This window comes from Lichenostomus cassidix, chromosome 1Aa (assembly GCF_008360975.1).
Source record: "Lichenostomus cassidix isolate B80296 chromosome 1Aa, HeHo_3.0, whole genome shotgun sequence".
Lineage (NCBI taxonomy): Eukaryota > Metazoa > Chordata > Aves > Passeriformes > Meliphagidae > Lichenostomus > Lichenostomus cassidix.
Window position 1 is genome coordinate 48,622,942 of NC_139480.1, and position 25,444 is coordinate 48,648,385.

The 25,444-nt window shown below is 52.0% G+C and overlaps 1 protein-coding gene across 4 annotated transcripts; it reads right to left on the reverse strand.

Annotated features, from left to right (window-relative positions):
• Positions 1-1,057: 1,057 nt before the first annotated feature.
• MGAT3 (beta-1,4-mannosyl-glycoprotein 4-beta-N-acetylglucosaminyltransferase) lies at positions 1,058-24,484 on the reverse strand. 4 transcript variants are annotated; one of them, XM_085048723.1, is made up of 2 exons: positions 24,217-24,484; positions 1,058-7,703 (listed from the first exon to the last, which is right to left on the reverse strand). In XM_085048723.1, exon 2 carries the CDS (start codon positions 7,700-7,702, stop codon positions 6,194-6,196), a length of 1,509 nt encoding a protein of 502 aa, XP_084904849.1. In that variant the 5' UTR covers position 7,703; positions 24,217-24,484; the 3' UTR covers positions 1,058-6,193. The 4 variants fall into 4 exon arrangements, with proteins under 4 accessions (XP_084904849.1, XP_084904850.1, XP_084904847.1 ...); XM_085048724.1 differs by lacking the exon at positions 24,217-24,484 and adding an exon at positions 18,735-20,502; XM_085048721.1 differs by lacking the exon at positions 24,217-24,484 and adding an exon at positions 8,926-15,452.
• Positions 24,485-25,444: the final 960 nt, after the last annotated feature.

Genomic DNA, 25,444 nt, shown 5'->3' on the forward strand with positions numbered 1-25,444 from the left:
TGTGAGCAACAAAAGCAAACAGCCAGCACAATGGGGTCTGGTATCCCCTTTCCAGCTTTCTGAAAGGTGTCTTAAGTTTATATTGAAGTCACTTTATTTCCAAGTACCCTGGTGTTTGGAAACAGCACATCCATCCCTTTATCAGCCAATCAAGCATGGTGGTCATCAACCATTTTTAGATTATCCCCTATTCAGACACAAAAATACAGTGATCACTGAGGATGTGATAATTCTAAATAGAAAATTTTAATTGTTGATTTTGAGTGGCAGGTTTCTTTCACACCCTTTGTTCCAGAGACTGAGGCAGCAGAAATGCATTCAGCAATGCACAACACAAGTCTCTAGTTTGATGAGACCCTTCCACAAGAGGAGAACTGAAGACATTTGGATGGTATGGATGAAAAAAAGATAAGGGAATTCACTGGAGCAATAATTATGAGGAAAATAACCTGTGATGCTTACAGTCACTATCTCTAAATGGAATCAGGAATGAACCTGAAGCATAAGACACTTAAAAAGGTAAAACATTAAATAGCTGTAGATTGCAAAAAGCCCTTGCCAAAAGCACTGCAGAGGCCAGATAGTAAGGAGGATTCAGAGCAGGACTAGGCTTTGATACCAAGTAATTGGAACAGACCAAACTACCTTAGACAGGATTAAAAATAAACCAAAACAAGCAGGTCATGTTCTCTCATGCACTGTGCCAAAAGTCAGCCACAAGAGAGACATTTCTGCTGTGGGGAGGTTGAATTTAGGGCTCCAGGGTTTCACGTGGAAAAATGGATGCATCCAAAGGAGCAAAGATAGGGTCAAGGAACCATTTTATGAGATGATGCTGGTTCCCACATCCACCAGGTCCATCACTCCCCACTCTGTGCCCTTACAGGTTCATATTCACCTAACATGCAGATTAGGAATCAGTCCCCAAACCAGCTAGGCTCCCCCTCCATCTCCCTTCTTGGGAATAGTGTCCTGCCAAGACAGGAAGCTCCCTCACTCCATTTTCCAGCAGCCCCCCAGCCAAGCAATCAGAAATAAAAGCTGTCACACACATGCCTTGGTTTCCTTTCATACTTTGTAAATTTTTTTATTTTTATTATTATCTCCTCCTTTTAGGCATCCCTTTAAGGGTGAAATGAAATCCAACCATTTACAGAGAAAATGATTTCAGAATGTACATTTGATTTATCCTTACAAAAAGTTCATTATTACTTGCTGTTTATAAATTACAGAGTTGAAAGGAGCTTTGCAGATGCTCTTTTTTTTTTCTTTTGAATTTTTGGCAAGTCCACGCATTCTTTTTCCAAAGCAGGGTGTTCTGGAGCCACTCCAGGAGCAACACCAGCAGCAGGTCCAGGTGAACCCCAGGCTCAGAAGTGCTGCTGGACCACCTCCAGGGTGACACTGCATCATCATCCACACAGGCAGGAAAAAACAGTGGTTCGAATTCTTAGTCTCAGAGTATTTCAGATCCCTTCTTAATCCATTACCTGTAGTCCCCAAAGCTTTAAAATGTCAGTGTATTGCATTAGAAACAGTTCTCCTTTCTCGGTGCTGGATCTGAGCCCCTCCTGCCACCCCCTTACCCTCCAGCTCCCCTTAACAAGAGTGAGTTTGTCCAATGTCTAAAAAATCAGAAAGGAGGGGTTTAGGGAGGGTAGGGAGAACACAACGATGGAGGGATACAGGATCCATTCTCCCACTCACTTCCCTCCTTTCTCACCGAGGGTGGAGGTCAGTGAAGCCAAGATGAGCCATCCCTTCCCTCTTCACCACCAGTGTTCACTATGGAACCAGGAGTGACCCTGGCCGTGTGTCTTCACAGTGCAGAGGCATAGCAGCCACAGGGATTGCCGGCAGGAGCTGGGACACTGGGAGAGAGCCTGGGACACTGGGAGAGAGCCTGGGACACAGAGGAGGGGAGGAGACACACGAGGAAACCCCACACAGGCAGAGCAGAATGGAGTACCCCTTGTGCTCTGACACTCCCTCCACCCCAATGTGGTTTCCTTGTTCACCTGTCAGAGACACAGGGTGGGTTGGGCAGCACAACAGCAAACACCTCAGCAGGACACAAGGATCAGAGAAAGCAACAGCAAGAGTGGGCTGGAGCATGTTATCCTCCATACTCAACCACAGGCACAAAAATCACTGCATCTTTTCTGTCAGCAGGGTGTGGCATCACCCCCAGATGGGCAAAGATGTCTAACCTGCCCTACTTTAGCAAGCTCACCTGCTGCAGGCTCACCAAAGCCCGTGTCCTTCCCTTCACCCAGGGCAAAGGAGGAAGAGGTGTTCTGCAGCCCAAAGCCATGCATGGGCACATAATCTCTTTCTAGGTGGTAAGCACAAAGAAAGACAACAAGAGACAGGCAGACAGAAAGAAGTGCACAGCTTGGGTGTGCCACACACTGCTTCACCTACTCCTAGCCCTCCTTTGCAGCAATTTGAAGGTAAAAAAAGGTTCTGGGAATAAAAAAGCACAAGGCTGAAGATGGCTGCAGGAGAAGGCTGGTGATGCATTCCCTCCCTCCACTGGACAGCAGGATTCACTGCCCACTGTCTGTGGGCTGCAACAACCCACAGCCATCAGGCTCTGGTAGTCTGATCCCAGCTCCAACCCAGTGCCAGGACAAGGTTTTTGGCCTCTCCCTTCTCAGATCTAACAACCTGGTTCAGACAAGATGAAGGAGCCTCAACACTCACCTCAGAGATCAGCACTGGGAAACAAGGACCTGACACAAACTGCCTCTGGCTTTGCCTCTCTCCACCACCTCACACTTCCCTCCTGCCCTTTTGACTTCCCTCCTGCCTGGAGGGGTGGCTAACCCACCAGGAGCTGGCTGCAGGGTCCCAGCAGGGCATCACAGGCAAGGCTGAGCAGAGGGTAAGCCACCACCTTGGAAAATCACTGTGTGAAAGTCAGCTTTGTAGTGTCTGCTCCCTCCAGGGACGAGAAGGGAGATTTTTTAATGACAAGCACTCTAGCTCCCTAAGGATAATAAACACAGGGTTAGCCAGACAAATTAGACAGAAACATTGCCTGGTTTGGCCTTAAATCAAAAAATGTTTAAACAATTCTTGAGAAAGAGAAAGAACGCATTTCATCTGTAAAGCCCCTTCCTCCCACTACAACAGAAGTCTGGTTTAAATTTAATTTCCTAAGAATAAGGAAATGAGTAAGTCCAGGAGGCAGGCAGGGCAGGAGTCTTGCAGAAGAGCCCCAGCATTCCTATTCCAGCAACACCTTCTTCTCCAGCCCACAGGGGCAGAAGGGAGAGGCAAATTAGAGTGAGAAGAGGATAATGATGGAGCAAATAATGGAGGAGAGAAGGCAACAGGCTGTACTTCAGGAACAGGAGAAGCAGATACTGCAGCTGTGGGCTCATCAAACTCCCAAGAGACCATACCTCAACACTGCAAACGTGACTGCTGTGCACTGAAAATCCCCAAGGACAGCCATGCAAGGGAACAGCTGGTATCAGAGGAGAGGCTGCTCCAACTGTGGAAGATAACGAGGTGCAGCCCCAGAACACATGGACTTTAGCTCGTGCTGAAGTGGGGCTCTAGTGCTGCCAAAGCACCCACACAGAAACTGGCTTGTCTTTCTCCTCTGTCTCCAGCAAAGCCTGGCACTGCCCTTGTATTATCATCACTGAGACAAGGCAAACCAAAAGATCCAAGAGCAGACCTCAGGCTCCCTCCTCAGAGTAAAAATGGGAAATGGCTTCTTCCTTCCATACTTTTCTGCTGCTCAATTGAATGAGCTAACACACCTGCTCTCCTCCAGCTGTCCCTGGGGAAAGCATGTCAGCTGGGTCCCAGTTTCTCTATAATCTCTCTATACAAAGACCTCCACACAGTCAGAACAGGACCTTATGACTGTGACAGGAGTTGCTTCTGCTACATTGTTAAATTTGGACTTAAAGAAGCCACAACTTCTCTTCAGGGGAAGATCATTCTGCCTAGCAAAGTTTGTCTGTCCACCCAGTTCCTAAAGAGGCTTCTCTGCCTGTGGGGAAGACACAACAGAAGTGAGAACAGTGATGAAAAAAAACCCACCAAAAAAACCCCAAAAACCCAAGAGAAATAAATACTAACAGCAACAAAAAAAGGTTCCTTCAGTTCTTCTAAGCAGGCATTATGGCACACAAGATGTGGAAGGAGCCAAGGTGAACTGCATCTCAATTTGATCAGAAAAAGACATTAATCTTCATTCTGTTCTAGTCTCAGCCTTATTAGGCATCCAAGTTATTTTTGTTGACATTTTTCCCTTCTCTAGAGAGGGGACTAGGAGGGAAAAAGAGAGAGACATAGGTAGGAATGAAGCACAGGGGTGGCACATGCTGGACAACACAGGACCATGGAGCCCTGATGGAGTTAAGGGCAATGAAAACCCTCCTGCTTCAGAACAGCTGGCCAGCAGGGTCACACTTCTTTGTGTCAATGCTTTCCTTTCTCCTCCTCCATATGATTTCTGCTTGGAACATGAGTCAGTCTTTCCACGGCAAGCCTGAGAGAGCAAGTTCATCATGTTTTTCACCCTCTGCCCACTACAACTCTGGGCACCCTGTCAAGCCATCTGCTGAGGAAGGGTGGTGGTGAGGGTGGAGACAAGAATCTCCCTCCTCAGTGAGGTGAATCAATCCAACACAACAGCAGGCCAGATCCTCACTGCCCATCCCTGGCAAGCTGAGCACCCAGCTGCAACTAGCACCCTCCTAAATCCCGTTTCCTCTCCACAGTCTTGTCTGCGTGGCCCAGGCTGCAGATGTGGGCTGCTCATACTCTCTGGGTGGCATGGTGGTCCCCAAACAGTCTCAGCCCCAGGGAGAGTCAGCCCATGGCCTGTCTCTTCACAAACTCACTGACAGCCTAAGAGCAGACAGATGTATCCTGTGCCTTGACAGGCTTTGTTCCCCTACAACAACCATTGCTGACTCAGAACTTAGCCCTTCCCCTTCTCCCTTTTATTACCCCATGGTAAGAATAGCCAGCACGTATAAGCAGGAGCTCTGCTACAGGCACAGCCTATGGGGCTCTAGAGGCAGCCAGAGAGGCATGCAGCAGTCCCACACGTGTAGCACTGCTATGTAGGGCCAATGCTGTCCCTGGTGCTCTGCTATGAATTCCCCAAGAAGTCATCCATGCAGAGACTGAGATGGCAGCTCCTGGACCCCACCATTTCCTGCAAGCACACACAGCCAAGCCCCACTACATCCTCTTCCCCCCAATACTGGTAACAAACAGCCAGATGCACACCAAACCAAACACAGGAGCACTCATGCACACAGGCAAACATGCACTTGCAAACGTACTCTGCCACCATCTGACTGAGTCCCCTGCAGCTTATCCCAGCCCCAGCAGAAGCATGTGCTTCAGGAAAGATGCTTTGGCTTCTGTAGGACAAATCCATGCAGTGTTGTGGAGAAAATTAGTGGAAAAAACCCTCAAAACCCAGCTTTCTCCTCTGCTTCCCATCTGCCTGTTGCAGGATTGGTAGAGTACTGAGGCAGGATCCTGCCCAGGACAGATGAATGAAGCCTATGGAGGGGGCTGCACCTTGGGGAGGATACCTTGGAAGCAAAGGATTTCCCTTCCCCAAAATACCCTCTGAATGTAGAGGTATTAAAAAAAAAAAAAAAGCATACTGAGATGCTTTTACACATTCACTCATCCAAAAAATGCCATGACATACATCTGCACACACAACCACTGACAAGAGTTTGTGCCTGCTGACTCACACACTGAATAGCCCTGGCTTGCATCTATGCTTGCTCCAATCCACAGAGGATGAGGGTGGACAGGAACAGCTGCCCTCTCTTCCCATGGGATCCTCTCAGTCTCCCCCAGAGGAAAATCTGCCAGCTGGCTGTAGATTCTCTCAGGCCAGCAGGAGAGGTTCAAAAGATCCAAGAAAGTCTTCATGCTACCACAGAACAGGTCCTCAACATCTCTCTTCCTCCTGTCCAGGCCTCCCTTCATGTCACTGAGGAATTTGGGTTCCCAGGCATCAGCCTGGGATGAAGGGAAGAAGAACAGGAAGGGAGGGAGGGCAGAGACCCCAGAGAAATGGCACACCCTGCCCATAAACAGAGGAAACACAAGAAGAAAAGGAACAGACTCAAACACCCGACTCTTTCCCTTTGTTGTGAAGTTCTGATTTCCCACCCAAGCCTGAGCCTCGGTGGGCTCACCCAGCACCCTCCGCCTTTCGGTAGGGATTCTCCAACAAGTAGCGGAACCGCTGGTAGTTCTTTAGCAGGTATTTGGGAGCATACATCTGCTCCTTGGGGTCGGCAGGGGGATACTCCTGCATAGTACCATCAAACCAGCCGCCAGTCCGGATCAGCTCCCGGATGTAATTGAGGTCTCGTTTATCCTCGTAGTCACCCCAGCGGGGGAAGTCCCCGTTCTGGGCTGACACCAGTTTGAAGTAGATCCCCTCTGGGGTGAAACACCAGGAGCAGTGCCAGCCAGCAAAGTGGAGGGGGCTGCCCAGCGACCACTGCACCAGGATGTGTCCCGTGCTGTTCTCGTACTGCCGAAACCCAGGCATGGTGTAGTACTCACGGCGTCGCAAACGTATCCCGTCGGTGGCATAGACAGCCTGCAGCATCCCCATGGTGCAGCCCGAGACCACCTCCAGCGTGCCTGGCTGCTTCCAGAAGAATCCATAGAGCGACTTGCGCATGTGAAAGGCGAAGGGCTCCGTCCAGCCGTCATAGAGCTTGAGGAACAGCACGCCATCCCGGGCCGGGATCTCGTCGGCGTCGTCGATGATGAAGACGTCGTCCGGGCGCAGGTTGCGGAGGCGAGAGATGCCGTCCCGGGTGAGGAAGGTGCGCAGGTAATCGTCGGCGATCCAGCCGTCCTGGCGGCCGCCGGGGGGGAAGTGGTCCAGGAAGACGTAGAGCACCTTGTGGCGGATGTAGTCGAAGGAGCCGTTGAGGAGCATCTCGCGGAACTTGAGGGGCCGTGGCTCTCCGTAAGCTGTGAAGTTGGACTCGCACACCACAAAAGCGTCCACCACGTCTCCCAGCTCGTGGAAGCGGACGTCCAGCAGGTCGAACTCGTGGTTGACGTTGATGGCATTGATGACCCGCCGGGGGACCTCCCGCGGCACGAGGCGGTCCTTGGTGGGCAGGTTGGAGTACTGGACCACGGTGGGGACGCCGCAGCTGGGGCCGTGCCAGCCCGGCAGGCACACGCACTCCACCCACTTGCGCCGCTTGGTTCCGCCGGCGCTCAGCGGCTTCCGAGCTGGGCGCCCCGAGGCCGCGCCATCCGCCCGCTCCTCCTGCCGGCCTCCCACGGGGGGCTTCTCCAGCACCTTGGTGCCCGGCTTAAAGCACACGCCGCCGGCTTTGGTACGGACAAAGTATTCTGTTGTGTCTTCGGGCAGCACGAACTCGGCCTTGTGCAGCTCTTCGCTGGCTCTGCTGGGAGGCAGGGGCTGGAGCAAGGGGGAGTGGGAGTACAGGGGTGTGCGGAGGAACTCTGCGCCCCCCGGCTCGGGGCTGACCTGGGGCGTGACGGGGGCATTGTTCCAGAAGAAGCTGGAGACGAGGTTGGGGCTAAGCGAAGCCAGCTCCCTGGGGAAGGTGACATAGGAAAGGGCCTTGAGGAAGTGCAAGAAGGAGATGAGGCAGAGACCAGCCATGCAGAGAGTCAGAAAAAGTTTATGGCGTCTCATCTTCATCCTGTGGAAGAGCCATGAAAAGGAAAGTCACATTCAATAGTTATTGAGGTGCAAAAGGTTTACCACCGTAAGAAAAATGGGTAGGGGATGGCAGGAAGCTGGTCCAAATTCAGAATGCATCTTTAGAGATTTTACTCCAAGAACTACACCCCCACCCCTGCCATCTTCAGTGGGCCTTTTGCTACAGCTGGGTTACACCAAGCTGAGCCTCTGCTAGATCAGTCTCATAAGGCCACAAAGACAAGAAAGGCACTGGCAATGGGGCAGAAAGACAGGAAGTCCAGAATAACAGGAATTCACAATCCAGTGAACTCACCGCACTTGGCAGATTTGTCCCCATTCACCGATGGAAATAAAATGAATGTAAACCTCCTCCGAGGTGCATCACCAGAGGGTTGGGGGAAAATGAAGAGAACAGAGAGCAGGAAGGGTGAGAGAGTTGGGGGGGCATGGCTGAAACATGACCAGTGCAAGACAGGCAGTTTTAAAGGACCAAGATCATTAGTCAGACTGCCAGAGGCAGCCAACACTCTCCAGATCTTTTCAGTGTTTGTTCAACACACACCCTAAAAACCCAACCTTGTTCTTAAGAAGTACTACCCAAGTTCACGCAGGGGACAGGAAAACAAAAATAAAATTCAGATCCTGTCGTATTTACTCTTCTCCCACCTGTGATTCTCAAGTCCACTGTATCTCCATATGTTGCCTTTTGCTTTTCATTTTCTGTGGACCAGATGCTGAGGTTTTTCTGCATCTGGATCAAGGTGACAAAAATAAATGCCTAGCTGTCTCTGCCGGTAATACTGTGCCATCATGATGGATCCATGTCAGGCCAGGAAGAAGCCAGTGGTGCAGAGCCCTTCCCTCCAAACAACATGAAGTATTGCCTTCATCCTCCCCTCCACCAGCCCAGGCAGGAAACACAGAGCTGCTGTCAGGCAGAGAAGTGATTGAAGACTACAATTCAGAAAAAGGATCAAAAAAAAAAAAAAAAGAAAAAAAGGAAAAAAAAAAAAGAAAAAACTAATCTCACACAATGCTCCACCAAGGAAAAGCAGAAAAGGCATTCACCATGTACTGTTTAGGGAAAGGAAAGCTGGGGAGAAGGTGGACACGTGAAAAAGGTCATCCAAAGCTCCTTTGCAAGGCAGAGGCTGTCCTGGAGCACAACACCCTTCCTGCAGTGACAAAGGGGCAGCGATCCCCACGCACGCAACACATACCATTTTGTCCCCTCCACCTGCTCCATTCTGGTGGCTCTCTCTGAAGCACAGTCTCCCTTCCAGGGCCAAAGTTCCACAAGGGGCACCATCACTTATAAAGCTTCCACCCAGCACACAGCAGAGCCAGCAACGCCTTCACCAGAGGCAGTCCTTGTCCCCAGGGATCACAGGGAGCTGCCCCACACCACCAGCCCCACACGTGGCTGTCCCACCCCCCCAAGGGCTCCTCAAGGCTGACACGTGGGCAGGTGATGGGGCAGAGGGAAGAAGAAGCCAACCCGCTCCCACCACTTCAGAGGGTATTAGGTGAAATACAGCAAAGCATGTTTACTGATTAACTTGAGAATTTAATACTGAAGTGAAAAGCCATAAAGCATTTAGACAGATGGCAGCCGCCCAAAGGAAATCGTATCTGGCCCTCCACAGATGGCTCTGACATGGACTTTGGTAGAGGGGCTGCCCACAGTTGCACCTTACAGCTCAGAAACAGCGTTTCTGGACACTTGGCAGACACTTTTTTAGGGGAAGTTACCATCCACTGACATTTCCCCCAGTGCTGGGGTGCCAGGGCAAGGAGTCCCACAATCAAGCTTCAGACTGCAAGCCTGAAGCTGGTGCAAAAGGTACAGCATGGCCATGGGAGGGGAAAAAATTGAAAGAAGAATAAACAAGGAAAAAAGAGAGAGAGCTTGATTCTATTGGTTAATGTTTAGTAGGGGTTTTGATATACTTTGCCATAACACAAGTCAGCGGCATGGCAGGGTGCTGGCTCTGGGAACCACCAGGAGACCATCCTGTCAGGCAGGTGGGTGGGGAGGAAAGGGTGGCTCTCCTCAGGGGGCTGCACCAGGGCAGACCCTTGCCTCCAGCACCCATCCACCACAGCTCCACAGCCCGACCTCACACGCCTGGTCATGGCCCAGCTGGTGGGAGGTCACCTTTGTGATGAAGGGGCTGGACATTCTTCTGTTAAAAGCCATAAAGGATCATCTTGAGGCTTGCTGTCAAGCTTTCTTCATGGGGGCAAAACAAGGGGCTGCAGAAAACCCCATGAGCATCTTGTGTCCAGGATATTTTTTTCTCTTAAGGCTGTTAATGTCTTGCAGAAGCAATAAGATCACTTGTAAGGCAGAGGAATATTCAGTGCATTTTCCTTGCATGTCACCAGTTTTTGCTCTGTCTTGAAGCGTGGAGAAGAGAAGAGCACAAGCAAGCCAAAAACCCACTAAATTAGCAGTGACTGGCTGTCAGGAGAAAGTGTCCCTCACTGGTAAATCAGTACAGCTTTCTCCAGTCAGTGTCCTGTGACTTCTCCAAGGCATTACTTGCAGACATCAGGCTGCTCTCAGACGCTGAATCCCAGGCAAGATGAACAGCTGACCTGCTCCCATACAGCAATCCCAAGGGCTGCCAGGTAACCCTGGTTTTGCTCCAGTTCCTACAGGGCACACAAATGCAGGGCAGCCAGCTTCCTCTGGGCTAGCCCAGGGCTGAAGGCAAGTGCTGAAGCAATCACACAAGGCACATCATCTTTTTTCCTCAGATGGCCGTGATGCTCTGCATGCCACAGTCAATTCCCAGACCAAAAGCTGTAACTCCTGACGTTCAACAAACTGCTCCACTTTCTGAGATGCAGCACGCCGTGTCAACATAGCAGGACACATGGTCTTGGGAAGCAAAGCATATTTTCCTCACTTGACATTTGCATACATCAGTATCTGTCAGGCTCAGCATGTGGCTCTGCAGCTCTTCACCCACGGGCACAACGAGCTCTGGGCAGGGCTGTGCTGCCTCTGCTCCTGGCCAGCCCTCCCTGGCTGCTCTGCCAGGCAAGCTGGCCCTCCAGTACCCTCTGCTGTTCTGCTGCTGACACGGCCCAGGAGGCAATTTCCACTGCTCACTTGGCTTTGTTAGGGAGTGGGAACATGAAGCCATTTTCCTAGCTCCTCCTGGAAGATGGGAAGCAAAGAAGCAAGGTGTGTCCTTTTCAAAATTTCTTCCCTGGGAACCACCTTCATTCTCACATGCCAGGGATTCCTCTGCCAGGGAGTGGAGAACACTCAGGCACCCTTGGGTGAGCCAAGACACTGAATACCATCAGTCATTTATCCCTTCCCATATCCCCTGATCAGCCCTGCAGTGAAAGACGTGTCTGGTGGCAGCTAGTTGGAGACAAAGGCCAGCAAGGCAGGATGTTATTACCCACCCTCCCCATCCAAAACATTTACAAGTGGTGGAAATGAGAAAGGAGGTACCAGTCAGGGACACATCTCTGTCACAAAAGAGCCCAGCTGCTCCAACACAAAGCAGCCATCAGTGACCAGGAACACAGAAAACAGCAAGAACAGGTATTTCCCTTCTGACAATTTTGAGTGAGGAAGGGAAAAAAGAAAGTCAACTTGATCTCTGGGAGAGTGATCAAGTTGCTGTCAGGTTAAAAACAGCAGCAGGAAAAGCTTTAATGTTCAAGTAGAAGAAAAAGCCTGAAGTAGTATGGACAGTCAACTCCATTAAGACAAAGCTCTTTAGGGAACAGAGTTATAAACTGCTTCAGCAACACTCACTCCTGGAAACACAAGCTGAAAGCTTCTTTTTGTAAGGGATCCCTTTGATATTTCCTTGCTTGAAGTTCTGTCTCTACCATGCAGAGGAAGGGCTTTCAGAGAAGGAGGAAAGCTAGAAGTGGTATGCACAAGAGTTATCCCCAGGCACCTGTTACCATTCTAGTGACCAGTTGATTTATACCATCCTGAAATAATATACTTATTTTTCAAGAAGCCAGAGAGAAAGATGTGCACCGATAAGAGCTGGCAGCTCACCAGCCTGCATGTTCTCTCCTGGAGAACACTGGCAAGAGGCCACACAACAGGCTGCTGGATGCAAGCTACCCCATCTTGTCAGGGCATGGGACTCCAGACTCCTTAGACCTCTCCCATGGTTACAGGGAAAAAGCAGCTGTGGAGAACAAGTCAGAGCAGAAGCTTTCTGCTTTTTCCCCCAATACCAAAATGCTCATCTTCTCTGCCCAAAGTTATCCCTTAACACCCATGCAGTAGCATATTTGCCGACACTTCAACACAAAGCAACAATTCAAATCAGAATCACTTTCACACAGCAGATTAAAACCTAGTATGACTTCCATCCATGACTCCACACAGAGGGCCCAACTCTGTCTCTGCTCCAGCTGAAGACAAATGGAACAAGCTCCACATTTCTGAAGTACTAGGTCTACCTGGCATCCCTGAGCACAGGAATCACAGCAGGCATCAGAGCCACAGTACCTCTAAACGCTCTCAAAATCTCAAGTTACATTTGTCCTGCAAGCAGCCACGGAAGGAGAAACTATAAAACACAGTATTTGTCAACAACTAAAACAAGCTCAGGGACAGCAGGACTGTGCTTTAAGGGCAGGAAAAGAAGATTATCCTACATTGCAGGAAAATCTGAGAGAAGCAGGATGTACCAGAAGGCAGCTAGGGATCAGCATCTCTCTCCCATGGAGGATGCCACAGTGTTTTCAGGGACTGCAAGCTATGAGAACGTCAGCAGGAAGCTCTGGCACAGTCACAGCACAAGGTGGTTTGAATGTAAGCAGGTCCATATCGGCTTCCCTTCAAGTTCCAAGGGCGGAATACAACATTCTTCCATGACCTTCATCAAGAGCTGCTGCCCACAGCACTAATGCAAAACAGCAATACCTCACACTCCGTGCTTCCTCTGCAGCCTTGAGGCAACTGACCACAGAGTGCCACTGACTTGCTGCCAGCCCAAACAGCTGGACAGAGCCAAACAGCACAGCCGCTCTCCAAGCAAGGTCAGGCTGAGGGAGAGAAAGGCTCTGTCCTAAAACCTTCCCTCCATTTCTGCAGGGAGGTGAGGAGACTGGTAAGGTAACCACTCAGCAGGGTGCTACTAGAACTTGCATTTGATTCCCAGAGCTGCCATCCAGGCACCATTAATAGGTCTCACCAAGCCAGAAAGAAAACTGGATTGAGGAAATAAGATGGCTAAAGTTTTGTGTGAATCTACACAAAACTAAGGTGAGATTGGCCAGGGAAGGGTGACAGCACAACACAAAGGCATTGCCTTCCCCTTCCCAGGGAAGGCAGGCACATGATGTACATGCAAACCACAAGCCTCCAGATTGTGTGCAAGACAGGTCTCAACAGACCTGCACCATCTCCAGTGAACAAACAAACAAACCAACCAGTTGTCTCTTTTGTGCATTCTTCCCAGAGACCCAAGTGCCACACCAGTAGCTGCTGTCTGTTGCACACAGAAACTACGATGGATGCAACAAAAAGCCTCCAGCTTTTTTAATGCTGCAGCTGCTCACCTCTGCAATTCCAGAAGGACAGTACCTTCCAACTCCACACTTTCCATGGGCTTTCATTGTTTTAACTGTTCTCTCAAGTGCCTTGTCCTGCTCTTCAGGGGACTCAGCCTTGGTTATTTTAGATGCCACACCTGCAGTTACAGCGAGACAGCTGCACTCTGTGGGACAAAGCAGCTCATAACCCTCCATACAGAACACATGGGACCTGGAGATAAAGTGGTCTTTGTTGGCAGGATTTTGTCTCAAGACTGATCTTCCAGAAGTCAGACCAGCATCTGAACACCTTCAGAGTCCATCATAAAACTCTCCACTCAAACAGACTGTTCTTACTGCAGCTACCATATTACTAATAGCAGCATAATTATATAATTCTCCAACCCCCAGTTTAAAAGAAGATCTCAGAGAAGACTAGGAAACTCTAGTGAAATCCAGTAACGGCCTACAAGACACCAATTTAATTTTATCCAAGAAGTACTTGGACATCACAAGGGTGCAGTACTGCATACTGAAGGAAACTAAGCTGGATTTCCAACTCCACTGGAATCTATCAAATATTCTTCTCAGTATCCTTCAGATGTGCTGGGCTCCCTTGTAGCTAATCTCCTCTCTCCAGCTAAATCCAGTCTCACCATAGGAATTTCCATGGCTTCAGAGATGCTTCTGCACACTCTAATCCTTCAGAGGCTCTCAGAAGCTTCACCTTTCATTTTCTTAGCATCACTAGTCTGAGCACTAAAGGAGAAGCAGCATCTCTCTCCCTCACTTATGCCTGATATCCTGGAAGGACTCTTCCTCTGCCTTGCTTATTGCCTCCTCAAAACATCTGCTTCCACGAAGTCTGCTGTGATGGCCCTGGAGATTGCATCACCACTTGGCTCCAAGGTTGGGCCTCTCCAGGCACCAGAGGGAGAGCTGAGGCATTGCTCATTGCACTCACCCAGGATGGGAGGCCCTTCTCCCAGACAAACGTGGGATTGCTGCTGCTCACTGCTCCAGCAGCCCAGCTGTCACAGTCACTGCAAAACTGAGCTGGTCAGGTCTTCTGCTTATTGATTTCAGTGTGTGACAGGGAAGAAAGCCACGATCATGAGGAACAGGAAAGGGAAAAGGAACAACACTAAAAAGAAGCAGCTGATGTCCTCAGACAGACCACAGGGTAGGCAAAGTAGTATGCAAAATCTCCCTGCTCGTTTTGGTGCCTTGCAGAGGGACAGGTCAAACCCATGCTGTCCCAGAATAAAGCCAAATCCTGCTTTCAGAGACTCCAAGCAAGGCATGTGACAACACAGACTGTTGTGTCAGAGGTTCTCCCCCCTCACTCACCACCATCACAGCTTACCCATCCCTCAGTTGTCAGTTGTATGAATTCAAGTTGTCAATCACATGGAAGTCTGCTTTTACAGCCATATCAGCAGCAGATCTAACTGGGTTAAAAATAAACTTGAAGAAAACGCCTAGGCATGGGAACAAGCAGCTGACCAGCAGAAACTTTCTAAATTATTTCACCAGTTCACTTCTGATCAAAACACATAGATGTAGATACATCCTCAGACACTCAAAATCACAGAACTGTAGGCACTGTTCATCTAACCAGATCTCCAGCAAGGCCCCCATTCAACCTCCACGAGCTCACTAATTCTTTCCAGCAGCATCAGGGAAGGAGCACATCTCAAGGAGGGAGCTGGAAGAACCAGCAGCAGCAGGTAACTGCTTTCAGTGCAGATCCTGGCAGGCACTCCATGCACACCAGGCCAGTGGAATACAAGCCACAAATCCCAAGAACAGCTCCAAGATGAACAGTCCAGAGCTGCAGGTCCATGGATGAAGAGCACGTGGCAGACACAGCAGATCAGGCACGCAAAGGCAAGCAGGAGAGCCCCTGGGGACTGTGACAGCCCAAGCAACAGGGAGATGCAGGCTGAACAGCCCAGAGGAAGGTGCCCTGTGGGCCTGGAGCGAGGCACTTAGAGGAAGGAGGTAAGAAACACTTGATGCCATGGTGATGGGTGAAGTGCACAGACCCACGCAGGCAGGAGAAACCACGTTCACTCCAGCTATTTTGGAAGCGGGTGGCAGTTGTTTGTGCATCCCCAGGATAAAAGCTCTCCAAGATGGATTGAGGAGGGGCATAATTAAACCCCAGGAAGACAATAAATAAAGAGAGGCCACGGAATAGCAGCAAGATCCTAGTGGCCAGGAGAAGAGCTGGCCCTCCATCCCCACCCTCCTTCCTCCCCCATCCATCACCAACTACTGGGGTTTGGCAGTGCACTCACTTTCCCACAGTAGCCGATCTATTACTGTTTGGAAGAGCCTCTTCCTTCCCCTCCTCCCCTCCTTTTCAGGCCACAGGGGTCCTGCTTGGCAGCCCCCGGATCCCCCTCTACTCTGAATGTCTGGTGACCAGCCAATCCCATGCAAAGAGCATTAACCCCTCTTCACCAGAGCAGCCGGAGAAACCTGACTCCATGCTGAGAGGTTTCTCTAGGGTGTCTCTCCCTCCTTCTCTCCTCCCCTTCCCCAACCCCCGCTGCTCATTCTCTCGCCTTTTCCCCCCCTTTCCTTTCATTTCCCAAAAACTAACTCCAGCCCAAGGAGTGCCACATCTTCCCGAGAATGTTGCACAAGCCCATGGGAATTTTTCTTGGACCACGAACAGACCCTTATTTATTTGTCTCTTCTGCCTTTGTTCTTCATTTCCTCTTTCAAGACTTAGGCAAGACCTCGACACAGCGCTGCCTGGATCCCCCGCTGCCACTCCACTCTGTTATTATTTTCGGAAAGAAAGTGCTGATAGGCAGAGAGCTCTTCAATGCCTTGCCCCAGGGCAGGAGTAAGTCTGCCAGACTCCCACCTCTGGGCTGGACAAAGGGCATGAGCTCAGGGGCTGTGGCTTGCAGAGACAACCCTCTGCTCATGTTATCCTTCTGACTGCAGCATCGCAGCCCCTCGGATTAAATCCACACCAATCAATTCTGCAGTCACGGCTCTCTGCCGATAACAGGCATATGGTACCACAAAAAGGGGCAGTTTCCCAGAATGAAATCAAAAGCCTCCTAATGCACTTAACTCAGGGTCACATAAATCTCTCTTCTGCCTCCCACAGACAACTGGATCTTGTTTACAGGCATTGCAGCAGGCCTGGGTCTCAACAATATGTTTACTACTTCTGCACAAACATTCCCTTTCACTAAGCAAAGTAGTACCCTGATCTCCAGATTAATCCAAGCAGAAAAAACTGGGAGCAGGTCTGTGGGGAAAGAGGGAGAAAGTTTGTCTTCATCACCAAAATCAAATGCCATCCTGGACATCACACAGATTTGGGGACCACTTGTCTTCATATTCTTCCTTTAGCATGTCTTATTTCTTGAGACGGATGAGGAGGAATTTTGCATTCAGCCACGTCCTGATGCCTCAGACAGGAGGGAAAAACCATTCAATGAAAGAATGGGTTTTTTTCAGGCTGAAGAGCCCAAGAACCAGGCCAGGAAAAGGTGGGACAGCACAACTCGTCCAGGGAACATATAGTGATTGTCTGACTCTGCCCCAAACACAAAACCCACAAGTGGACACTGTGCAAATACAAACAGGGAAGCTGAGCATTTCTGCTCAGCTGTACAACAGACAGAGCAGTTTACTACCACAATCACTTGATTACAGGCCAAGTTTTGTCTTCTCCACCCTCAGCCCTTTTCCTCCCCTGTCAGGTCTTCAGTAACACAAACATTTATATTGAACTGTGTTTCTGAGAAGGCAGCTGCCACAAACAGGTCAAAAAGGAAGGAAAGGAGAAAGACAGAACTCATGTGTAAGCACATTATGAAAATCAGTCATGAACAAGAAGGATGTGCAGTGCAGGAGGGGAGCTGTGGTCATGCTGAAGTCAACAGGACAAGCAGGGCAGGAGCAGGACAGCCCACCTGTATGTCACAGCAGCCTGCCACAGCGAGGCAGAGGGACAAAGGGCATTCAGCTCACACATAGCTGGGCTGGGGACTCAGTCCACCCAGCTCATCCTCATGACGTTCTGCTGCTGCAAGAGCCTGTAACAAACTGCCCCAGTGTTCCTCTGCCCTCGGTTGGTTTCTCCTCAGGGTTTAATCACTGAGAAGTGATGGGAATTTCAGCTGCACAGTTTGCTGCTCAACCACTTGATCTACCCAGTGCTCAGGTCCTGATGATCTTGTGTAAAGTCCAATGGACCGTGTCATGACAAACCTAAAAAACACTTTGGCAAGACAAAATGGGCCTTCAAAAGGGGATGAAAAAATGCTCTCAAGCATCTAAATATTTTAGAGAACAGTCCAGAAGATCCCTGCCCCGGATCCACAACACAGCCCTGTAAGTGAGTCAGGGACCAAACCCAAGCACCAGATTCATTGTCTCCAGCGCAGCACAGTCTCTTCAGTGCTAAGACAAGGCTCTGAACTCAGGAAGCTCTCGCAGTCCCAAACCATGGAGATGCTCACCAGTATCACACACCTGAGTGATGCAGAAACCAGAACTGCATTTTCAGGGCAGTTCAGCTGCACAGAGCCTTATGTGAACAAATACAAGCAGAAAGGAAGCCCACAGCACTTCCTCATCACTAAGTGATAGACTCTGGATGCCTGACAAACTCCCCTTCCCTCCCCCCCAGCCCTCACGGGAAGCGAGAAGACTCTGTTCCAGAGCACAACTGCACTATAAATAATTCACGAGACTGCTAAATTATGCAAAAGCAATCCCATCGTCCCCCCGGCCAAGCTGAATGCAGGTGTGGTCAACCCTTCCTCCAGAAGTTGCTGCTGGATAGGGATCCTGAGGCCACAGAGGCTTCGTGCCAACAGCACATATCTGAGAGCACATTGGCCACTTGCTCACAGCCAGGGCTGCACCGAGCAATGGCACGACAGGAGGTATTTGGGGACACAGCAGCTCCTGTAACCCACCCCTTCTCCAGAGACCTCACATGGCCCCAGGAGCAAGTGGAGAAAATCGTGTCTCTTCAAGCAAGGCTGCTCGGTAGGTGTTGTCTCCATGGATGGGGTTAGCTGGCAAAAGCTGCAGCTGGACAGCATTGACACAGCAAGGCAGGGAGGACTGCTGGGGCAGGTGGGAAGGAGAAAAGGGAACAAAAGAAAACTCTGGAGGCAGCACAGAAGGAAGAGTTTTGCTAGCACAAATAACATACAGGCAAGGCTGAGCTGAAAGCAGAGATAAACACTCTGTTCTGCTGCCCCAATCCTCTGCCTTCAGGAGATCCTGCTTCCCTGAATATCAGGGCTTCCAAAGTTTCCCTTGGAAATGGGGTCATTAAGCAACAGTGCGCAGCTCATGCTGATCACTCCAGGGCACCACTCTCCTCATTTACCCTGCCCTTTGCTCTGCCTCAGAGCCAGCCCTCACACATGAAAACACAACTTCCTCACACTCACTGAGCACCATGCACTCTCAGCCCCTACACAGACATATCCTTCTTCCAAAATCCTACCTCTCCTAGCTGCCGCAGCCTCCAAGATCTGTCCATGCCCAACATGCTTGGCCTCCACCTCCTCCTTTTGCCTGCTGCCCAGCTGGAGGTTTTTGTGTTGGTGGAAGGAGGAACTGAAAGCACTACCATAGCCCTCTCCAGCCCCAGCACAACCAGCTTCAAATCTCACAGCTCTAGCTTACCTTCCCTTTCTTAAAGGGCTCAGCATCTAGGAGAGAGACTCCCTTTCACATCTCTTTGCCATGCTGTCTCCCTTGCTTTCTGCTCAGCTCCGGTATCTGCATGCCAAAACGGGGATCCTGAGGCAGATAAAGGCAGCGTAGAAAATACCTGTGCTCAGATCACAGGTTTCACAGCTGCGAAGCCGCTATGCAGCAGCTCTGATTTGCATTAGTCTTTCGGGTGTGCTCCAGATCTGCTCGCTGCAGCTCTGCCATCATGCGAGAGACACGCAGCAATATCCCGAGATAAAAGTTACCCCAAAGCCTTGGAGAGATCACGGAGTTTGATTCTGCCTGCTAACCCCAGCCCAACCTGTATGGATTTGCACACTGAGGGGAAAACGACACTCCGAGGGGAAGGCAGCAGGGAGCTGGGATTATAGATTAGGCAGCAGATCAAGAAGGTGATATCTGTGGTGAAAAGTGCTGCAGAACCCAAGCAGTGACTAGAAAGCTCCCGATAACCCCTGGCTCAGCACCCACACCCTGCTGTTCTCCAGGATTCCCGAGACAGCCAGCAGCAAAGCAGGTACAGGCAGTGAGGCACTTCAGCTGCTGCTCTCCTGATGAGCTCCTGCATGTGCCACTGAGCATGGCACAACCTTGCTCCGTGCCTCAGTTTCCCTCTGTGTAAAATCTGAGACTTTTCTACTCCGGTTAAGGGCTTACCTAATTAAAAGAAGCTTAATAGGTTGCTTTGAGGTCCTTAGAGAGAAACTCTGTCAAAATGCAAGACACAGATGATCCTCAAAAAGAGGAGATGCCCTCTCTGCCTTCCTCCCTTCCAGTCAGCCCCATCCACCTCTCCTCACCTCTCCTGCAGCTTGCAACTTGTGCATTACATGTCGAAAAGGACTGCTGGCAAAGCTCAGCGTGGTCATACCCCACAGCCACGGCCGATGTTTTGGAAAAGCCTATTTAGACACAGACCTGGGCACTCCCCTAGGTGGGGAAACAAGGAACCTTAGCTGAGGTCATCAAGCTGCCTATTCAGCTAGGGGGGTTATCTCAGTACAAAAGGCCAAGGCCCCAGCAGCTCACAGCTCACATAACTTTTGCTGTCCTAAAGCATGGAATAATCACTTCCAAAATCACAGCTCTAGAACAAGCCCTTGCTGTTTGTAAAGCAGCCAGCTCCCTTCATGCTGCTGCTTCTGTCAGCCTGCCTGATGAAAGCTCGAAGTGCAGTGCTGCACTGCCTTTCACCAATCAGCTCTACCAGGCAAGTTTCTGAGCACAAAAATCTACCCACCCTGCTACAGGTTTTCAGAGGTCTGAAGAGCAGGAGGTACCTGTTGTGCTTCAGGAAGAGCTCTGGGAAGTAAAGGGTCTGCATGCCAAGGTGCACAAAGAAGTCAGAAAAAGAAGGTAAAGAAATCATGTTTCTGCCTTCCTGAGATCTGCAGCCAGAGTTTATTCCACAGGGACGCAGGCATGCAGTGCTTTTGTAAATCCTACACCACTGTTCCAGCACACAGCATCTCTCTTGACCTTCTCCAGGAGAAAGGGGGAACTTACCAGCTCTGTGACAGCAACCCTGCCCTGGTCCCTGCGACAAGCAGCTGGTCCTGGCACCTCACAGCCCAGTCCTTGCAAGCCACTCACCTAACGCTGTCAAAGTGCCCCAAACCCAACACAGAGCTGCCCACAAAGCCAGCCTTGGCCACTCCATGCAGCTGTCATGGCTCCTCAAGGCCAGCCTGCATCACTGACCCACCAGCACAGTCCACGTGTGCACTGCAGGTACATCACCACCTTTCCAAGAACATCCAGGATGGAGAACAGTGGGCATTCCTAAGAGACCCCCACATCCCCTTACACTCCAGTGCTCCACGTGCCTACCTTCCCCAATTTTCAGATGCCACTGTAATGCTTCAGCATGTTGAGCTAGTGCAGTGCAGCCTGAACTTTTGTGCAGAACTGATGGGTGACAGTAGCAGAAAACAGGTGGGCACAACTACCCACACTTTTCTGCTTCTGCAGCTAGGGCTGATAACATGAACCAGCCCTTTGAGGCACCTTCCCCTGACCCAGTCATGAAGACATCTCTTGTGCCAGTCAGTCCACCCTCCGCCTTCCTCTCTGCCAGAGTTACTGACAGCTGTACCAGTCTTCGTTAGCACCACCTCCTCCAGCTACATCCCACTGATTGGGTCACAGACTCCAACAATGTACAAAGGGCTCATTTTAGAGCGACTAACCCCACCTAAAACCTAATCGGCCTTCGGGAATGAATGCTGGCCCAGCTTGCCCCGTCTATCCATCACCAAACTCCCCCACTTCCTTCCTCCACCTTGATGATCCAAGGCAGAGCCTGGGGGGTGTAGGGGTGTCAGCTTGTGATAGCACGTGCACCTCAAGGATGCTGCTGTCAAGAGAGGAGGAAGCTCAGACACAGCAAGCTGAAAACTCAGCTAGAAACCCTGCCACGAGACTGAGTTTATCTCTGCTTGCTGACAGGTCAAAGCAAGGGAGGGACAGAGAGAAACTTGTCTATCCTAAGGTGCCCTTCACATGCTGAACGAGCACAACAACATCTCCGTGCACTGCCCTGAACATGCCATACCCATGATTGCTTAAACATGCTCCACATTCATTGCAGGCATAAACTCCACAAAAGTGCCTGTGTTCCATGGTGAGCACACCCAGCAGGACTCATGTGCATTGCTCCATGCCCCCAGCAAACAGCCACCCCCGTTTGTCACACGAGCATCCTTAAAGACACGCAGTAAACACATTACAGTGATCTGGCAGGCCCCAGTGTCACACTGCACTTCACCAGTTGTGCGTGGGAGGAGGAGGAGAAAGGTAAACACAAGGCACATGGGAAGCCCACAGGCACACAAACCTCACAGGTATGCTCCTCAGGCAAACACACCGAGTGTGTCTGCGCCTGCCACACACCTGGCTGCGGCTCAGTGGATTCTGTGCTCACCCTGCAGCCCCAGCAAGCCTCCAGGCCAGCTATCCCTGTCTCATGTTGGGCACAAGTGCTCCAGGTAAGTCCAGAGTTGTGAGCATCCACTGAAGCTAACATTCCTGCAAGTACACTCACTGTTTTCCACCCTGCTCTTCTTGACCTCCTCACTGAGGCAATCCCTGCTTGCCACACAGGCAACTCTTTTCCCAATCTTACCAGCATCTGCAGGGAGTGAGGGATGCAGGCAGGCAGCTCAGATCTCAAAGCCAGTTTGGAAACAGCCCTCAACACCCTGTGCACCTCCAGTGGAAGTGAGCCTCAGCAGCACCTAGGACCAAAGGAACACTAGCCAAAAGGCAGCAGCTGGGCCACCAAATTAGGAACTGGGCAAGAAAACTCACCTGCAGCTAGCCAGAATCCATCCCCTTTCCTAAGAATATAATTGCCACATCCAGGCCATTAATAAACAAGCTCTGCAGGTGAAACTGAATCCTTGCAGGAAGGAATGTTATACCTTGTCATGGATTTCTTACCACAACTACAAAATCACCTGAGGATGTAGAGGAGCTATAAATCTTTGAGGGACTTTTATGACATGCAATAGAAGAGCCACAGCTTCATTCCTCTTCTGCAGTTTGCATGGTTTTTCACTCAATCCTTGTTTTATAGTGCTAGGGGGGCTGGAGATACCTCAGGAATAGCTCAAAGGACTGCTCTCCTCTCACTCCAGCTTGGAGGACATGATCCCAGCACTGCTGCTGGGGATGAAACACAAGCACAGGTGCTACAGCTGTGTTTAGGGGCCTTTGGAAACTGGAGGCTTGCTGGAGTGTAGGGACACCCATAATCTTTTCTCCTCTCAGAGATGGATCTCCATTGCCTGAGAGTCAAGCAATGAATGGTAGGTCTTGCTTGATTTTGGCTCTCCTCTGAGGGGTTGGCAGCAACTAGGCTGCAGCAGCAGGAGTGTGTTTCCTAAATCACAGGCACCAGCTGGACTCAAACACAACTTCTGCAGGTGGGACCCACAGAGCACAAGAGACACCCTTTGGTGAGGTAACCTGCGAAGTTCCTGCTGACTCACACCCTGCTAGGGTGAGGGATAGAGGGGCAAGAGTGGGCAGGAATTTGAAATTCAGTTTACACAGGCTTGGGGGCTCCTGGTGACTCAAGTCATACTTGTGAGCAGGGGTGCTACCAAGGGTTTTCACAGGCTTGAACTTCCCACTGTGGGGGAGAGATCTGGAATTAACTGGAGGGTCGTTCTGTGGGGGAAGAGATGTTCAGCACCCACACTATGTGCTGGAGTCAGGGCAGGCTCACTCCTGACCCAAGTTCTGCCCTAGGGTGCAAAGCAAAAGTGCAAGACCCCAGCTTCATTTCTGGGAAACAGGCAAGGCTCCCGTGCAACCCAGGTGCGGCTTGAGGAAGCTCAGCCTGTGGAAATCCCCGAAGGAAAACCACGAGCTGAGGCTCTGAGAGAAGCCTCTCTCCATCCCGCGCCACGCTCCCTCCCTCACTGAGCTGTCTGGGGAAGTCTAGAGCTGCAGCAGATGCCGTGCTCCCCATCAACCTTGTCACGCTCACCCAGGGAGCAAAAAACTCTCTCAAGGACCGAGCTACACCAGCCTGTGTCACTCCGGCAGGACGCACAGCTATCCCAGCCCACAGCAGCGGCCACAACTCGGGTCCCCGCGTCCCTGTGCGGCCAGCAGCCCCCAACGGGGGAGCCGCAGCCATCTGACACGGCGACAGAGCAGGGCAGAGGGGACGTTTGATCACACACATATACATTTGCATGGATGTTTTCCCTCCCACGCACGCACTCCTGTTACTCCTTCTCGCTTGCTGCAGGCTTGGCACGCATCCCCAGCCCGTGCCCTCCTCGCAAGCCGAGCGCGGGCAGCAGATGGGCCTTGGCTGCAGTGCCCCGGCCGGAGGGAGGCTGCCTCCATCCCCGGCGAGCCCTCCGCTGCGGGCAGGGGGCTGGCAGCATCACCGCCCTCCTCCCCACAGCCGATGCTCCCTAGCAGGGGATGCCGGGATTATGGGGGGGCGTGGGGAGGAGGGGGGGAGAGAATAAAAAAATAGCACTAATATAAATAAATAAGGAGCGCGAAGGTGGGGGCTCGGCGGGGGAAGCCTCTCCGGCAGCGCTCGCAGGGGATGACGCCGCACCCCCGGGCCGAGGCACAACTTGCAGGTGGCGACAGCGGCGGGGGGACGCAGCGATGGGGGGACGGAGCGATGGGGGTCCCGCCGCCCTGCCCGCAGCCCCGGGCGGCTCCCGCGGGGAGCGCTCTGCCCGCCGCCCGGCCCCGCCGCCCGCCCATTCACTCACCCCCGGCCGGCGCAGTGTCGGTGCCCGCCGGGCCCCCGGCGGGGCGAGGCTGCCGCTCGCCCCCGGCCCGCCCGCCGCCCCCCGGCATGGCTCGGCGCCGGCCGCGGCGAGGCGAGGCGCGAGCCCGGAGCCCGCAGCCCCCCGCCGCCTTCCTCCGCCTTCTCCTTGTCCGCCGCGGAGCGGCCCGGCACCTCCTCCCGGCCGCGGGAAAGGATGCGCTGCGGAGCCGCGGCGAGCCGAGCCCCGCCGGCAGCGGCGGGCAGGGCTGCAGCAGCCCCTTTTGTGCCGCCCTCGCCGCCTGTCTCCTCCCCCGGCGCGCCCGCCCGCCCCCCGGGGCACGGCACGGCTCGGCTCGGCACGGCTCGGCACGGCACGGCACGGCACGGCACCCCCGCTCCGCACAAAGGAGCCCCGGCGTGGGGGGTGGCGGGGCGCGCAGGGCCCGGGGTGGCTTATGGAGGGTGGCTTATCGAGCGGGCTGCGGTAGCCAGCGCTGGGCCAGGCGGTGCCCCCCGGGGATGCTGCGGGGCCGAGGCAGAGCCGCCGTGCCGCCCGCAGCCCCCTCAGCATCGCTGCCGGGGGGCGAGCGAGGGCAGCAGCACGCCTGGTGTGGCGGGAGGGAGGCGAGGCGGGCTGGGAATGCGGGAGCTGCCTTGCCCGGCGACATCAGGAAGTTTTGCTGCGGTGCCAGAAATAGAACCTGCGTCTGCTGACTGCCTGCCGTGCACCCTAACCGCAAAAGCTGCCTTTTTCCCAATTCAACTTTTCCCTGCCTTCTTCCACGTTGGGCCCATCTTTGGAAAGGAAAACAAAGCCAAGCCGAGCCGTAACACAGCCACCCCTTCTCCCTTGCCTGAACGGCACCGCCACAAACACGCTGAAACACAACCGTGGGACCTCACCCCTTACCAAGAGCGAGCGAGAGGTCTAAAGGAAGCAGAACCAGAGCACACCCTTCCTCGACACCCTTCCCATTCCATGGGAATTTGGGAAAACAGCTCATTAAAAACAAAGCATCGATGCCAATGCCAAACTCGCCCGTTATCAGACGGGCGAGCTGGGCAGCGAGCTGGGCAGAAGGTGAGAAGTGGCTCTGTCAAATTGTTGCTGCCTCTTCTGAGCAGCATTTGTGGCAACCCAACGGGGAGTTTGCCCTGTGCTCTGATCTCCTGCCTGCCAAGCACCAGAGAGGGTTTCCATGGGAAAGGGTCGCCCTAATTCTGAGTTT

Bases quoted from the DNA above. Each gene is read 5' to 3' on its own strand.
- MGAT3 (XM_085048721.1), bottom strand. From the start codon at position 9,014: ATGGTGCCCCTTGTGGAACTTTGGCCCTGGAAGGGAGACTGTGCTTCA. The intron at 7,704-8,925 runs GTATGTGTTGCG...GCTCTTCCACAG, and splicing joins CAGGTGGAGGGGACAAAATG to GATGAAGATGAGACGCCATA.